Here is a 16718-nt window from a genome sequence, read left to right as displayed (position 1 = left end):
ATTTTCAATTTGTTCTCTAAACTTTGTCAAGCACAGAGGCATGAATCTTCATATTTAGAGTTTGTGAATGGTCACAACTGAGTTCTATAATGCTGCCTTTTCATGATCCAGCATTGTGTTATATTTATATATATATTTTTATATATATATATATATATATATATATGTGTGTTAAATAATTAACAATGACTTGATGTGTGCACAAGTACTCCTGTCATACTTAAAAATAATGATGGGCTGAATTTATTGCTCCCCCACAGGGGGGTTTGAAGGCAAGGGGCTTGCCATCACCTTCCCACCCACCCCTGTCCCCATCGCAATACCATTGGCCTGGGTGGTGTTGGTTGACCTGCCTGTCGTGGGCCAATTGAAGCTCTTAAGCGGACTGCTGCTTGCAGGTGGGCAGAGTCCCTCTGATGAGCCCCCTCCAAGCTTCCCCCCCCCCCCACAAACCCCTGGTTGTTTTTCCCACCCATACCAAGGCCTGCATGGCACCCAGTGAGATTCCCAAACATATCTAACTGATCCAGCACTGTATACCCAAAGTGCTGGAGAGCTGCTGACCTCTGAGGCAGGACTTCCTGTTCCGGAGGGGATCAAATCCCACCTCCAATCTATTTCCAGCTAATTAATCTGGGGGGCCGGGAGGGGGAAGAAATGTGGCACTTTATATAATTCCTCCCAATACTTCCAAACTATTATCTTAAATATATGTTAAGCTTCAAAATTGCAAGAGAGCTGTTTCAGTGAACTGGACTTTCAAACTAACTAAATAAAAATGAGACCCTGAAAGTCTAAGAATTTCCATTGATGTGAATGGATTTGGTGATTACTTCTTTTAAAAAAAACTGTGGGCCTCTTTTAAAACTGGAGTGTCCATTTCTCTCGACATGCATATTAGATAAAGCATAAATTTCAAGCCAAAACTGTTGTGATGCTATCACAGAATACTATAGTGCAGAAGAGGTCCTTCAGCCCATCGAGTCTGCGCCGACGCATGAAAAGCCCTGACCTGCTCTCCCTAATCTCACTTGCCAGCACTTGTCCCATAGCCTTGAATATTATGACGTGCCAAGTACTCAACCAGGTACTTTTTAAAGGGTGTGGGGCATCCTGCCTCTACCACCCTCCCAGGCAGTGCATTCCAGACCGTCACCGCCGCTCTCTGTGTGAAAACGTTTTTCCTCAAATCCTCCTAAACCTCCCACCCCTCACTTTGAACTTGTGTGCCTTCGCAACTGACCCTTCAACTAAGTGGAACAGCTGCTCCCTGTCCACTCTGTTCATGCCCCTCATAATCTTCTACACCTCAATCAGGTCACCCCTAAGTCTTCTCTGCTCCAACCCAAGCCCATCCAAACTCTCTTAATAAATTAAATATTACATCCCGGACAATATTCTGGTTAATCTTCTCTGCACTCCTCCAGTGCAATTACATCCTTCCTATAATGTGGCGACCAGAATGGCACTCAGTACTCCAGCTGTGACCTCACCAAAGTTCCCTACAGCTCCATCATGACCTGCCTGCCCTGATTGATAAAAGCAAATGTCCCATATGCCTTGTTTACCACCCAATTAACATGCCCTTCTGTCTTCAGAGATCCATGGAAAAACACGACAAGGGCCTTTTGTTCTTTGGAAATTCCCAGTGGCAGACCTTTCATAGTATACTTTCTTGTCAAATTACTCCTTCCAAAGTGTAGCACCTCACATTTTTCAAGATGAAATTCCATCTGTCACTTATCCGCCCATTTGACCACCCCACCTGTAACCCAAGACACTCAACCTCACTGTTAACCACCCAGCCAATCTTTGTGCCATCCATGAACTTACTGATCCTACCCCCACATAGTCATACATGTCATTTATATAAATGACAAACAATGCGGGACAAACAATACGGGGCCTAGCACAGATCCCTGTGGTATGCTACTGGTCACTGGCTTTCAGACACTAAAGCAGCTATCTATCATCACCCTCTGTTTCTCACCGTTATGCCAATTATGAATCCACCTTATCAAATCACCCTGAATCCCATGAGCATTTGCCTTCTTAATATGTCTCCCATGTGGGACCCTGTCAAAGGCTTTGCTGAAATCAATGTAAACTATATCAACTGCACTACCCTCATCTACACGCTTGGTTGCATGCTCAAATAATTCAATCACATTTGCCTCGACAAGTGGGGATTGATTCTCTCCTTCAGAATCTTCTCCAGTAGTTTCCCAACCACTGACGTGAGACTCACTCGGCATTTCATTGGCTTGTCTACAACCTTTCTTCAATAGTGGGACCATATTAGCTGGTTCCCAGTCCTCTGGCACCTCCCCTGTGACCAGAGAGGGATTAAAAATTTGGATCAGTACCCCAGAAAACTCCTCCCTCACCTCCCACAACAGTCTGGATCTCGATTGTTATTAAAATTAATTATCGATACCCAGATCCTATCAGTTGATGTTAAATATAGGGCGCGATTCTCGCAAAAAATGACTCGGGGCACGATTCTCCCAAAAGATTCTAAGTTAATTTGTGGTGTTTTTTTTCAGAGAGTTCCCTACCACTATTCAATGACACTTGGTCACCTTTTTTGAGCCCTGGGGAGTTTCATTGCAGTTTACCCCACACTTCGAATTATTTTTAGCACCGGGGAGCTGAACTCAGAGATCAAACCGCCATTTTGAAAGTGTTCCCCAATCTCAAAGTGAGGCTTGTGGATCCCCCACTACCCCACTCATGGGCAATGTCACCCCCCCCCCCCCCCCCCCCCCACAAACATTGGCACTACCATATCCCCCCCCCAAGTGAAGACTCCCCACTATGGGGTCCCCCTTCTTCAGGCCTCCTCCTTTCTAGGACCCCCTCACCCATTACCCCCCCCCAACCACCCAAAGTACCCTACGTATCTACCCTGTATTCCCCCACCCTTCAAACTCCCCCTCCAACCTCGTTTCATGGGCATGGCTGCCCTCACCCCCTGACCCTTGGCAGTGCCACCCTGGCACTCGGGCACTCTTGCACTGCCATCCTGGCACCCAGGCAGTGCTCCTCTCACCTGGGCAGTGCCAAAGTGCCCACATTCCAGGGGGAGGGCTAGGGGGCCACCCTGCACTTATCCTGACCACCCAGGGATCTCCGATGGCCTGGAAAACCCCCAGGTGTTGTTCCACCTGGTCCACGTTTGTGTGGACCAGCACCGATCGGCACTGCTGCAGCCTCTCTGGGGAGGCCGGAGAATCGAGGGATGGCAGTGGATACCATGTTTACGATTACCTCCGCGAGTATCATTTGGTCCTGCCCATTTGGGGCGGAGTTCCGACTCCGAAGTCTCGCAATATTCAGTGAATCTCGCAAGGCCACGGAGCGTGTCAGAAAGTTCTCTGCAGGCCTCTACCGGTGTTCTCCAGCTGTGTGGTGCTCTCGCTTGAGCGCAGTGCGGCCGGAGAATCGTGCCTTAAGGGTGTGATTCTCCCAAAATGGAACAAAATCCCATAGCAAGTGTGTTTAACTGCCTTTTTCCTGGAGCTCACAGTGCTGAGAAACACATGACTATTAAATGCGACTCGTGTTGTCTTAGGGGCCTAAACGGGAGACGCATGACCGAGGCGCACAAAGCCATACTTTTTGCAGTGGGCAGCTCCGTTCGCCGGAATTCCCCAGTGGCATCCCGATTTCCGAGGCCTTCGAAGCGAAGCCCAATCTCCCCTCGTCCCCTACCCCTGCCCCCCAGCCCGAACGCACCTTGGGAGGATCCTCGGCCCCTCCTGCACTCCCCCTCCAACAACCACATAGAGCATCCCCCAGCCCGAGAGCGCGTGTGCAAAAGCTTGGCACCTTGGTAGTGCCAGCATGGCATTCTGGCAGTGCCTGTGCCAGCTGGCAGTGCTACCAGGGTACCTTGGCAGTACCAGGCTGGAACCAGGTGGCAGGCTGGCACCCAGGTTGCACTGCCACTTTGCCAGGCTCGCACAGCCAGGATCTGCAGGTGACACTGCTAGGGTGCGCAGGTGGCACCAGAAGTGCCAGGGCACCACCTTGCCCAAAGTGCTTGCAATTGGGGGCCTTCAATCCCCTGACACACCCTCACGAGTGTTGTTTCGCCTGGTTCCTGTTGTGGGGACCAGTGCTGAATGGCGCTTGCCTGAGGTCCCTGAGACAAAGGGCTATTGGATGGCGCCCAAGGTGTCATTTTGGTGGGGTGTTTCCCGCCATCTTTTTGGGTGAAATCCAGACCTGGATTGACCCACACTTCGTCATTTAATGAAACTAAATGAAATGAAAATCGCTTTTTGTCACAATTATGCTTCAAATGAAGTTACTGTGAAAAGCCCATTTATTTGGGACTTTGGCGTTTCTCCTGTGATCGAATGGTCACACTACGCCCGAAAAGCCACAGCGCAACGTGGCCGATAGAAGTTGGGAGACCCAGCTCGGAACACCTCACCTCAGAGGTGCCCTGTACGGGTATTGGGGGAGGTGCAGGGGGCCCCGGACTTCGGGGGTGTCCCATCGGGGTCTCTGGCAGTCGAAACGCCATTTAAAAATGCGTCCAATCTCATTGCACTGAGTTTGGGCAAACGGAGTGCCTCTGTGCAGAAAACAGGCCCCCTATCTAACCCGAGTGACGGTTGATAGCGTTGTGTTTCTCGTCGCTGCAAGTGCCGGGAAACCTGTGGCTAAATGCACTCGCTTTGTTCCCATTTAATTAAATCATAGAATCATGGAATTTGCAGTGCAAAAGGAGGCCATTCAACCCATCAAGTCTGCACCAGCTCTTGGAAAGAGCATCCGACCTAACCCCACACCTTCACCCTATCGCCGTAATCCAGTTACCCCCACCTATCCTTTTTGGACACTAAGGGCAATTTAGCATGGCCAGTCCACCGAACCTGCACATCTTTGGACTGTGGGAGGAAACCGGAGCACCCAGAGGAAACATAGGAGTTTTTTCAGCAGTGGGGAGCTGAACTCACTGGTGAGACCAGCTCCTCAGATTTTGAGGCGCCATTTTGAAAGGGTGCCCCAATGTCTGAATGAGCTTGAGAGTCCCCCACATCCTCCACCCGTGGACAATGCCAACCCCGTAGACATGATGGACATTGCACCGCACTTACATACGAAGTGATAACAGCTCGCTGTCGGATTGCTGAGGGCCCCTCCCTTTCAGTATCCTCCATTCATCCTCCCAACCTTCATGGCATCCCTTCATTACCCCCATTCATAACCCCCCTTCATGCCCCATTCATGGGCATGGCCTTCTTCACGCCCCAACCCTTGGCAGTGGCAACCTGGCACCCTGGCAGTGCCAAGTTGGTCCTGCCATGGTGCCCAGATGCCAGGGTAGTGCCATGTCCCCACCACCCGGATTACCATATCTAATGGCCTTCGAGACTCCCGGAGTGGCCATCACGCTTGGTATCCGCTTGTGGGGACCAGTACTAATCGCCATGCGGTTGTGGCCTCACCGGTCCAGCCAGTGACTCACGGGCTTCCAGGAGAATACGACCTCAAATAGGCCACGTGTATTTAACTGAGCCTCATGGCCCAGTGAGGACCTCATCCAAATGGCGCCATGGGTCAGGTGACTTGCACACTTGTTATGTGTCCACTGCGAAGCCTGATTTGTGCGTCTCATGCGATGCTCCCACCGCAACAAGATCGGTGCCTGGCACAATGTGGTGGCAAAAGCATGCCCATAAAATCGGGGACAAATAAATTGTTGAAAAAATATATCAAGGAGCCTTCGATTAACATGAGTGTAACTGAAATTTTCATTTGTTTTATATTTTATAGATCTAGAATGAGTGAATGAATAAAACAATGCTGCTGATTTAAGATAAATGTTGTTTGAAGTATGTACATATAAAATGTGTGTGTGAGAAACATTTCACATCTCTTCATCTAGTTTACAAGTACAATATTCTGGCATTTGTTTGAAAACAAAGAAAACACATTCGCACAGGTGATGATTCTTGATGCCTGTGATTTTGAAGCATTTCTTGTTATTAAAACAAAAATGTTTTACTCTCACCTTGTCTGATGATCACACTGGTGCTCCTTCGAAAGATAAATGGTTCATTTATGCTGATGGAACAAGGCTGCCTTTCAGACTGTCATTGATTTTAAATTAAAAAGTAACTGCTGTGTTCTACATGAAGAGTGACAACAATAACAAACTAGTCCTTACTTAGTGTTATTTGTTGCTAGTATAGCATGTCTTTCTATGAGAAAATAAAAGATGCCTGAGTACCTTAATCTCCGTGATCAATAGTGTAGATATCTCAATGCAGCATAACAGATAATCAATTCTTTGCAAAATTACTGAAGCAAAGCTCTCTGCTAAGCCTGTACCTTGGGTGCTCATGGGGTCTTCAGGTTCAATTGGAGGTCTATCTAAAAGATTCATTTCAATTTTTTCCCGTTTGTGCCTTAATGAATGCAATGCTGACAGTGAAGTATTAGTGGCCAATTGAAATCTCAGCAACTGTATTGTAATCCCTATAGATAATTAATCTCCAACATTTGCCTGTCAACCAGTGCTGCTTGATTTTATGTGGAGCTGGAAAGATTGCCAGTTTTGAAAATTAAAAAGCATTCCTTTTATATTATTCATTCTGGTAACAATTTATGATGCAGTTTGGCTGCTGAGTAGTTGTCCAAAAGCATAATTATGTTTTGATATAAACAAGATTGGTAGCTTTATTATGCAGCTACATCTTCAATGTGGGTGTCTTGATTCAGTGTTAAATCATGCAGGCTTTGTGTTTGTATGGAGACAGGCAGTGGTGTTTTGTCCTAGTTAATAACTTTCTTTGATAATTATTTGCAGACAAACAAGCGTTCATTTTGGATCACTGTGTACAGGAGATATCAAACGTAGAAGAAAAGGAGCACCTCCCCCTGGACCATCAGCAGCAGGTACTGTACATAGTCAGAATAAAATCACCATATTGAAACCTACTAGAGATGAACAAATAATACACCCATTTTGGAGGATTATTTCATACTAACCGTAAGAAATGTATTTGTGTAACCTTCTATTGAAGACTTTGCCGTACTGCGGAAGAACACAATCAATCTCGAGGCTGATTTTACTTGCAGCGTCATTTGTGAGAACATTTGTCATTGTATTTTCAGCATTACAGTATTCCTTTTGATGTTTTCCACCTGCCCTTTTTTCCTGTCAGTAGCAAAGAGAGCAAGCCATGACTTCCTCAAATTTTCAAAGCAGGTAAAGAGGTGTGCTTTGTTAGTGTAAAGTAAGGTAAATAAGTGTTTTGTCCTTAAACATACACGTTTCCTTTGCCTGTTGGATTTCTGAAAGCACAGGAATGGATTGTTGAGCACTGTGCAGCCATCTGGGCCTACTCGCAGTGTAATGTCTTTTATGAACCGAAAGAAATGCTATTGCATCAATATGCAGCTGGTCACTTACTGCTCACACTGTATGAAGGTTAGTGTCCAATTATCATGCAGCAATGGCAGTGCTTTCATTTTGAACCAGTCTACAGTGCCAGTTTCATTTTGTAGAGAAAGGCAAACTGGAAGATTGACTCTTTGGAGATCAACGATTACTCTCCTCAGATACTTCTAGCATCCAAAGACAGATCTGACTGCAGAGGTACCTGGACACATGCAACCATCAGGATAATTTGTTAGCATCTTAAAGTAGCACTTCAGATGTCTTGATGGATCAGAAGGCAACCCATCACCGTTCTCCAAGATCATTGTGTGCTGCATGTTTCAGAACGTTGATACACAAAGAGGCCAGAACCTGTAGGAAAATAAAGCAAACCCAGAATCAATGTCATGGCAAGTCACGGGCACTGACCAAGAAAATATAGCTGTAAAAATATTGTGTGAAGAAGATATGCCCAAATTTATAGTTAGCTGAGTGCTTGAGTTGCTTGTTGCTGGGTTCTATATGTAACACATAATGTGGCTTCAACATCTGAAACACTGTTCTCTGCATTTTCTTATCAGTGCCTGTTGTTAACTGTGTTACTACCTTATTCTACATAATGAGAAAAATTAGTTTTGCCAATTTATCACCTTATCCTGTCTCATATGTGAACAGTGTACGCGGGGTGACTGATTCAGGCCGATTCAATATATTGAAGTGACTGGAAATGAAAATTGGGAGAGATGCACAACAACCAGCTGAATCAATAGCATCCATTCTACACTGTTACCCAAAGTAAAAATTGCCCCTTGTAAGTTGTCAATGGTCCTTATATTTAGTGATGGAGTATCATTTGTGTTATCTGATCCCAAACACGCGACTTGTAAGTGATTGCTCCAGCAGTTAGCAAGCTATTCATGGGGATCAGTTGGGATTCTGGTGGCCCCATGCATCCTTCTGCTGGTTCTTGAGAGAGAAGCATAGAGGCACCGACATTTACAGCATGCAGGGAGTTTGCTGATACTCCACTGGAGCAACCCAAATTCTCCTATTGCCCTGTTTCTTCCATTAACCTTCTCTCTTCACCTGCTTTGAATATTTAAACACTTAAGAGATGCAGTGGTCTCTTGTCTCAAACACACTCTACGGTAAAACATTCCACACTCCTCCAGCAGCCCTCTGATGAAATTTCTCCCTGCCTGTTTCCTTACCTCTCCCCTTTCTTAGTTTTAAATTCATGATCCCTTGTCACTGACATTCCAGCCAGAGCTTTTATTCTTTCTCTATTGACCCTATCAAAGAAGTTCATAATTCTAAGTGCTTCTATTGCTTCCTCTGTTCAAATGAACTTTTCTCGTAAGTAAATCTCTCATCAGGAATATGATATTGAGCAGTTACGTACGCTCTCCATGGTCCTGCAACTAACTCGATCATATCCACGCTGTTGTGTTGGTTAACTTCACCTATATTCTAGCATCTTAATTGATAATTGTGCCAGAATTATGAATGGGCTGAATGTGGCATGCCTGTCCCATTGGAGACTCTCAGCAGATCAACTGAACTGAATATAATAACCCAGAATAGTGAGGTCAGAAAAGAGAGCCTCTCCTAAACAGAGCACTCGGGCTCTATAAACTAAGGAACCTTGATTGGAGTTGGGACCTGCACATAGGAAACTCAGCTGCACCTTGTGTTGTCATTTTCTCCAAGACAGATTGAAGTGCAGATGAGTATTTAACAATGACTATACAGATGCAGCTAGTGGACTCTTCCATATCTGTACCCTGACCTTGCAGCATATTTTGTGTGGAGTGAAATAAATCAGTAGAAGCCGCAGGGGCATTAGAAAAGGGTGCCAGCCCATGTCTGTAGCTGCCTCATGTAAAGGCCCTGAGGGGGCTTAAAGGAAGCAGACTTCATGCCATTCCCTGCAGAGATTGCAATATTTGCACAGATGCCTTGCAGCTCATTGATGCTGGGCAGACTCAATGGTGCTCTGGGTCAATGTTATTACAAACTTAATAGGGCCACCAAGGTATTCAAAACGCTATGCAACCGTGCTGCTCAGTGTCCATCCATCCCTGCCCCCCCCCCCCCCCCCCCCAACAACACCATCACCGCCCAAGGCATCTATTAAACAAACAGTAACTGTAATACTGGCTTATCCTTAGAAGCTATTTCCACTGCTTGGTACCATAGAAGTCTGTCACAGTCATGAAATTGCCTGCAGAGTGTTGCAGGTAAGGGTAGTGGGTTCTTTCTACTCGAGTGTTACCTCAACCAGATGCACAGAAACCACCCCCATTACCTGTGCATTAAATCAATACTCCCAATTGTAGCTATTTTGAAGATTGGGCCTTTGAGGTCTGGGTTCTGAACCTCCTCAACTGAGGCTGGTTCTCATTCTCACTAGTGCTCAGATGCTTCACCCAATGGCAGCTACCCTGAATCAACTATTTTGTACTGACTGGATGACTATTCTGGCACTTGCTGCCATGATGGTATTGGTGGCAAAATGGCAGTAGTTGTGTATCTGGGTATGCCCAAATGATGCATGCTATGATAATGAGAGTAAAGGTGCATTGTCCCATGAAATGAAGTGTGCTAGAAGGCTTCATGACAAAATGATGGTTAATATGGAGCTTGAGTGATTTGAAAACTACATTTTGCAGTAATGAGTTTCCATGAGAGCCAAGTGCTTTTAGAGAAGAAGAATTACAGGTAAGAAATGAAATGAATGAAGGAAATATGAGTGATAGCAGGTGTGTTTTTCACAGGTTGGGGTGGGCTTGCAAACCTACCCTTGTGAGTTTATTGAACCTCTTTGTGTACTGTATGGCTGTGTTGGTTAGGTTGCAACATTTGCCTCTGCCACTTGCTTCCATGGATGCACCTGAAAGTCTAATGTTTTTTTCCAGTTACTGCACTTTCGCTTAACATGGGGATGAAATAATTCTTGAACAGTAAAATCAAGTAGAGTGTGGATTCAATTTATCATGTTCAGATCTACCATTCCATTTTACCCTATATGGCTACTGTTGCCTGCTTCCATGTTCATTTAAGTTGCCACATTTTTTAAGACTGTAAATTTCAATTTCTATCACTCCCGACTGTGGTGAATATATCAGAAGCAGTGTTACCTTTCCAAACCCAATTTAACCCTGACCTGCTATCTTACTGCGCAAATGCAGACATTCAAATGAGTTTTGATTACAGTTCCAAAGCATCATTGTGCAGGCAGAAACTTGGACAATTTGTGCATGCCTCTGAAAGCAACAAATCACTGGAGCTAACTCTCACAGAAATAACAACAGCTTGCATTCATATAGCAGCTTTAATGCTTTACACAAGTGTTATCAAATGAAATTCAACATTGTGTCACATAAGGAAGTATGAGGACAGGTGACCAAAAACTTGGTCAATTAATTAGGTTTTAAGGAGAGACTTAATGGAAGAGAAAGAGGTAGAAGTTAAGAGATGTTTAGGAAGAGGAATTCCCGAGCTTAGGGCCTGTACAGTTGAAGCCATGGCTGCTAATGGAGTGGCAAAGGAAATCAGGCTTTAGTAACGCATCATCACCCTTAACTAGCGTAGCAAAAGCAATTTCCAGACTTCCGTTTCATTCCATTGACAAATATAGTGAGAACATTAAAAAACAAGTAATAATTTTCCTTCAAATGCTTACACATTTCAACTTGTGCAAAACAAAAACACGACACAAGCAGAGCAGAGTTAAATTTTAGCCATCTGAAAAACAATACAATTACTTGATTTATACTATTTTTTTCACTGCAGATATTCAATACACTTTCCTCTTTGTATTGAACAACAAAATTAATATTGATATACCCAAATATTGATCTCTGCATTTACAGCTAGTTTTCAGCTCTAAATCAGTCAGTGTTACAGTTTGAACTTGCTTGTTAAGTAATGAATAGCTCTCTTTACAACTGTAACCTTAATAAATGATTTTTGAAAGATTTTATGCAGTATGTGTTAGCCACTTGTTTGACTATGAAATCATCCCCGTTGAAATGACTTGGACCAGAAATTGTAAAGTATTATGTTTTGTTTCAGCCATCTTGGCAATGTGAACTATTAATTATGAATCTTAAATCTAGAAAAAAGGCCACAACGCTAAATTGTTTCATATGCATTTGCGACATGTTTGTAAAAAAAAATTAGATTACAATTCCTACTTTTACAGTTAATCTAGAGTCCTCGCTTATACTTGTAGTATATTTTGTTTCATTCCACTCAGCTAATTGATTTAGCTGAGTGCACAATTCAGAATTTAGGAAAATTCTGTCCACATATGCAGGAGGAGGGAACAAAATCCCTTATGTCCATATAACCCATACATTATACTAAACAATATCTCTGACTTTAAACGCTGAAAAAGCTTGTATCCCCACAGTATGGCTTCCCATCCAACATCAATACAGCCACTTTAGGATCCAAATTACTAAACAAACTGCCAATTAGGTCTGCAGTCAGTTGGATAGATTAGTGGCTATAGAGGCTGATACAAGATTTTCATCTCTTGAGCCAATTACGCAAGTGAATTACCATCCACTGGAAAAGAAGGCTGGGCTGTGACAGTTGTAAATGAGATATAAGGCAAAAAGTGGATTGTAAATATTGCCTAGGATGAGGTCCTTCCAGAAATAATTATGAAGAATTTATGTTATGAAGTGTATTTTATAAAGAAGTCTGTAGAAATAATAATTTTGTTTCTTTAACCCTTAAGAGCATGGACGCAAGGCTACATTTCCAGTTACTTCTTTCTCATTGAGTGGGCCATATTTAATAGAAGCAACAGGGATCTTGCCTGCTGAGTGGGGAACTGGCAAGAGTACCTCATCCCTCCTTTTAGAGAAGACCCACTATATTAAGTGCCACTCAGGCACTTAAGTGGACAGTGGTGAGCCTTCCCAGGGATCAAGGGTCCTGGGGGGGTTGGAAGTTCTTCCCACTTAGAGCTGCCGGCTAATCAGAGACCGATAACTCTTATGAATGGCAATGCTACCGGGGAGGCAATGACTGCTATAAATACAACACAAGTCTGAGGCCTAGTCTCATGAATAGCTCTCAGGCTACAGGTGAGAGATGCAGGGAGGGGCCTGCAGTGAAGATAGGAATGACAGTAAGGGCAGGGGGTAATTCTCAGCACCTCCACCAGATGCCAAGTCCCTCAATCAGGCACTGAATGCCTTTGAATGATGGACGCCCACCCCCCTCAGCAGCCTGCAAGCAATGCTTATGGCAAGCATTGCCACTGCTGAGTTAATGCCAGTAATGGTGGGATGAGGCCCTTAAGTGGGCATTAATCATCCATTTAAGGGCCTCAAATGAGCTACAGAGTGGCCTTCCCATCACAGATTGACTCAGGGTGGAGGCAGGAAGACAACAAGGTCCCCACCTGCCACATTCCCACCTAATTATTTTTTAAATTATTTTTTTCCAATTAAAGGGCAATTTAGCGTGGCCAATCCACCTAACCTGCACATCTTTGGGTTGTGGGGGTGAAACCCACACAGACACAGAGCGAATGTGAAAACTCCACACAGACAGTGACCCAGGGCTGGGATCGAACCAGGGTTCTCAGCGCTGTAGGCAGCAGTGCTAACTACTGCACCACCGTGCCGCCCCGACCTTCCCACCTAATTAAATGACCCCCCCCCCCCCCAACATGAAACGCGCCATGGCAGAGAGCATTAAATTCTACCAAGTGCGTGTACAGGAGAACATTGTTAGGGATTGATGTCAGTGTGGAATGCTTACCTTTATTGTTTTTCTCAGCCTTTGGTTGAAAAACATTGCTGTTAGCTGTGCAAAATAGCATTTTTGCTGAATAACTGCTCCACCTCACCAAACAGTTTTGTGAGTCAGAACATTGGAATTAGCATTTACTTTAGATTCTACATGTGATCTGGCAACTAAAAATTTACTTTAACTATTTCTTTGTCAATACCAATTTTAGAATCATACAGTAGTTGACAATACAGCATGGAAAAATAAAATGATCAGCAAACTCTCTATTGTTCAAAATGAATTGAAGCAAAACTATTTACATAACCTTTTACGTCCCAAATCTCAATCTGCTTCTTTGGCACAGTGTCAATTTTTGTCTGAATATGTTCATGTGAAGCAAATTTGGAAGTTAAAGGTGATTGTTTTGGTCTCCACACTTGAGAAAGGGTGTGCTAGCACTAGAGGGGGTGCAGAGGAGGTTCACTAGGCTGATTCCGGAGTTGAGGGGGTTATCGTATGAGGAGAGGCTGAGTAGATTGGGATTATATTCACTGGAATTCAGAAGGTTGATGGGGGAATCTAATAGAAACATATAGAAGTTTGAAGGGAATGGATAAGATAGAAGTAGAAAGGATGTTTCCACTTGTAGGTGAAAGTAGGACAAGAGGGCATAGCCTCAAGATTAGGGGGAGCAGATTTAGGACTAAATCAAGGAGGAATTTCTTCACTCAGAGGGTGGTTAAAGATAGGGTAGATGTTTTTTTGAAAAATAAAGGAGTTACGGGATATGGCGAGAATGCGGGTAAGTGGTTCTGAGACCACGAAAAGATCAGCCATGATCTTATAGAATGGCGGAGCAGGCTCGAAGGGCTGGATGGTCTACTTCTGCTCCTAGTTCTTATGTTCTTATATATATTCAGAAGTAGTTGACATCCTCTCTGAAGAAGCACATTGATATAGATAAAGTTGAGTCTTTTATTGAAATATAATTACTCACAGACATCACATGTTTTACAAATGTATTTCAGTGGGAAATATGCGTGGGCTGTGGGGATTTAAACTACTTTTACTGAAAAAATGGCCATCCCTTTCACCATTTACTCCTCACAAGTAACAGTTTTCTTTAGCATAGAACTACTGTGAATTATTGCTGCTCAGGAATTTGGTAGAAGAAATTTGTGAGTCTGAAGTAAATTACGCCACAGGATCTTATTTTCCCAACCTACCAGGCATTCTTCAGTGATATCAATGCAAAAGACCACAGCACTGTTGCTCTGAAAGAATCAACCTAAGTTTGCATAGAACCAGTAGAAGCAGCGCTGTGAAACAAATTTGTCTCCTTAACCTTTTTTTTTCTCAAAGCACTTGGACGACATTGACCAGAGCAATCTAACTTTCTAACAACATTATTATATATTAGGGAAAGCTGCCCTATTTGATCGATGCTTAGTGTGACATCCCACAAGATTTGCACACGTGGCAATTCTGTTCTATTTTTTATGAATCTTCATTGTACTTTTGGATTTGGGTTTATTGTCACGTGCTGAGTACAGTCCAGACAGATTGTTCCATACATGATTAAACATAGGACATAAGATAGATACACAATGTAAATACATCGATACAGACATCAGGTGAAGCACACAGAGTGTAACGCTACTCAGTAGAGACGATGCGTGGAGAGATCTGTTCAGTCCATCTAAGAGTCATTCAGGAGTCTGGTAACAGTGGGGAAGAAGCTGTTTTTGAATCTGTTAGTGCATATTCTCAGACGTTTGTATCTCCTGTCCAACGGAAGAGGTTTGAAGAGAGAATAACCTGGGGTGGGAGGGGTCTTTGATTATGCTGCCCGCTTTCCCAAGGCAGTGGGAGGTGTAGACAGAGTCAATGGATGTGAGGCGGCTACGCGTGATGGACTGGGCTGTGTTCACGAATCTCTGTACTTTCTTACGGTCTTGGGCCGAGCAGTTGCCATCCCAAGCTGTGATTTAGCCAGATAGGATTCTTTCTATGTTGCATCTGTAAAAATTGGTAAGAGTCAATGTGGACATGCTGAATTTCCTTAATTTCTTGAGGAAGTATAGGCGCTGTTGTGCTTTCTTGGGTGTAGCGTTGTCGTACGTGGACCAGAACAGATCGTTGGTGATGTGCACACCTAGGGATTTGAAGCTGTCAACCATCTTCACTTCGGCACCATTGATGCAGACAGGGGTGTGTACAATACTTCACTCCCTGAAGCCAATGACCAGCTCCTTAGTTTTTCTAACATCGAGGGAGAGGCTGTTGTCGTTACGCCACGGCACTAGGTTCTCTAACTCCCTCCTGTACTCTTACTCACCGTTGTTCGAGATCCCTCCCACTACGGTCATGTCATGAACAAATTTGTTGATGGAGTTAAAGCAAAATTTTGCCACAAATTTGGTAATTCAGCCAGCTGAAGAAATTTGCAGAGATGCCTGTTCCCTCCATATGGCCAGTATTTTTTTTCCCATCATTATAATTAATTACATCTGTGTTACTTTTTCAATTGAAAGACAGTCTTTGGCCCAGATTTTCATCCCCGGGTCACATTCGCCGAGTTGGGGTATTTCCCTGCTTGGCAAAACCAGCCTACGCAAAATACCCATCCACAGGTCATATTTTGGGTAAGGTGGGGGGTAGCCTGAAAAGGAAGTCAGGATGAGTAATCATGGAATTAATTCACAGGCTAGAAGCAAGGCCTGCCTCTGAGCCTTGGCACACTGTTTAAGTAAATAAAAAATTATAATAGAAGAAAACCATTGTTCCCCTGTGCTCCCTATGTGCCATCCATGCTAACCCATGTTCTCCCACTCACCCCTCTGCTAACTTAGTGCTCCTGTAACCACCCCCATTGCCCCCATATCCACAATGCCCACACCTCACACCTTTGCCTTTACCTACTTCATGTCAATTCACTTAGTATCCTTGGACAGTTCAATGACAGCTTTGACACTTACTGAATAGCAAATTATAAATAAGATAGCAAAAATTTGTATAAGTGTATAAAAGAGGAGAGAGTAGCTAAATTAAATTGTGGTCCCTTGGCAGATGAGACCAAGGAGTTAACAGTGGGGAATACAGAAATGGCAGAAATGCTAAATCAATATTTTGCCTCACTTTTCACAGTGGAGTTTAACATGGATAAGTGTGACGTTACCCATTATAGTCAGAAAAATGGAAAAGCAGCTTATTATCTAAATGGAGAGAAACTTCAAAGTGCTTCGGTGCAGAGGGATCTGGATGCCCTCGTGCGTGCCCTCGTGCATGCATCGCAGAAAACTATCATGCAGGTACAGAAAGTAATAAGGAAGGCAAATGGAATTTTGGCCATTATATCTAAAGGAATAGGGTGCGAATGTAGGGAAATGTTGCTGCAACTGTACAAGGCATTGGTGAGACCAGGTCGGAATCGAACCCGGTTCTCTGGTACTGTGAGGCAACAGTTTTAACCACTGTGCCACCATGCTGACCTATGTCGACTGCATTGTTCCATTTTAAAGCCGGTCGCGGCCGGCATTTTAAATTTAAAAGCTTGTTGCAGCCT

At 44.0% G+C, this 16718-nt stretch overlaps 1 protein-coding gene across 2 annotated transcripts in view; it reads left to right on the top strand.

The window, feature by feature from the left end:
- Positions 1–16718, top strand: part of LOC119973540 (G patch domain-containing protein 2-like) — a 321685-nt gene that overhangs the window by 274118 nt on the left and 30849 nt on the right. For both annotated transcript variants that reach the window (XM_038811829.1, XM_038811837.1), the window contains exon 7: positions 6827–6915. In XM_038811829.1, coding sequence (XP_038667757.1) covers positions 6827–6915 — 89 coding nt within the window. The remainder of the gene's footprint in view (positions 1–6826; positions 6916–16718) is intronic.

Source organism: Scyliorhinus canicula, chromosome 1, assembly GCF_902713615.1.
Source record: "Scyliorhinus canicula chromosome 1, sScyCan1.1, whole genome shotgun sequence".
Taxonomy (NCBI): Eukaryota; Metazoa; Chordata; class Chondrichthyes; order Carcharhiniformes; family Scyliorhinidae; genus Scyliorhinus; species Scyliorhinus canicula.
Note: the sequence above shows the minus strand (reverse complement) of the source record. Positions and strands in the feature narration are given on the sequence as shown.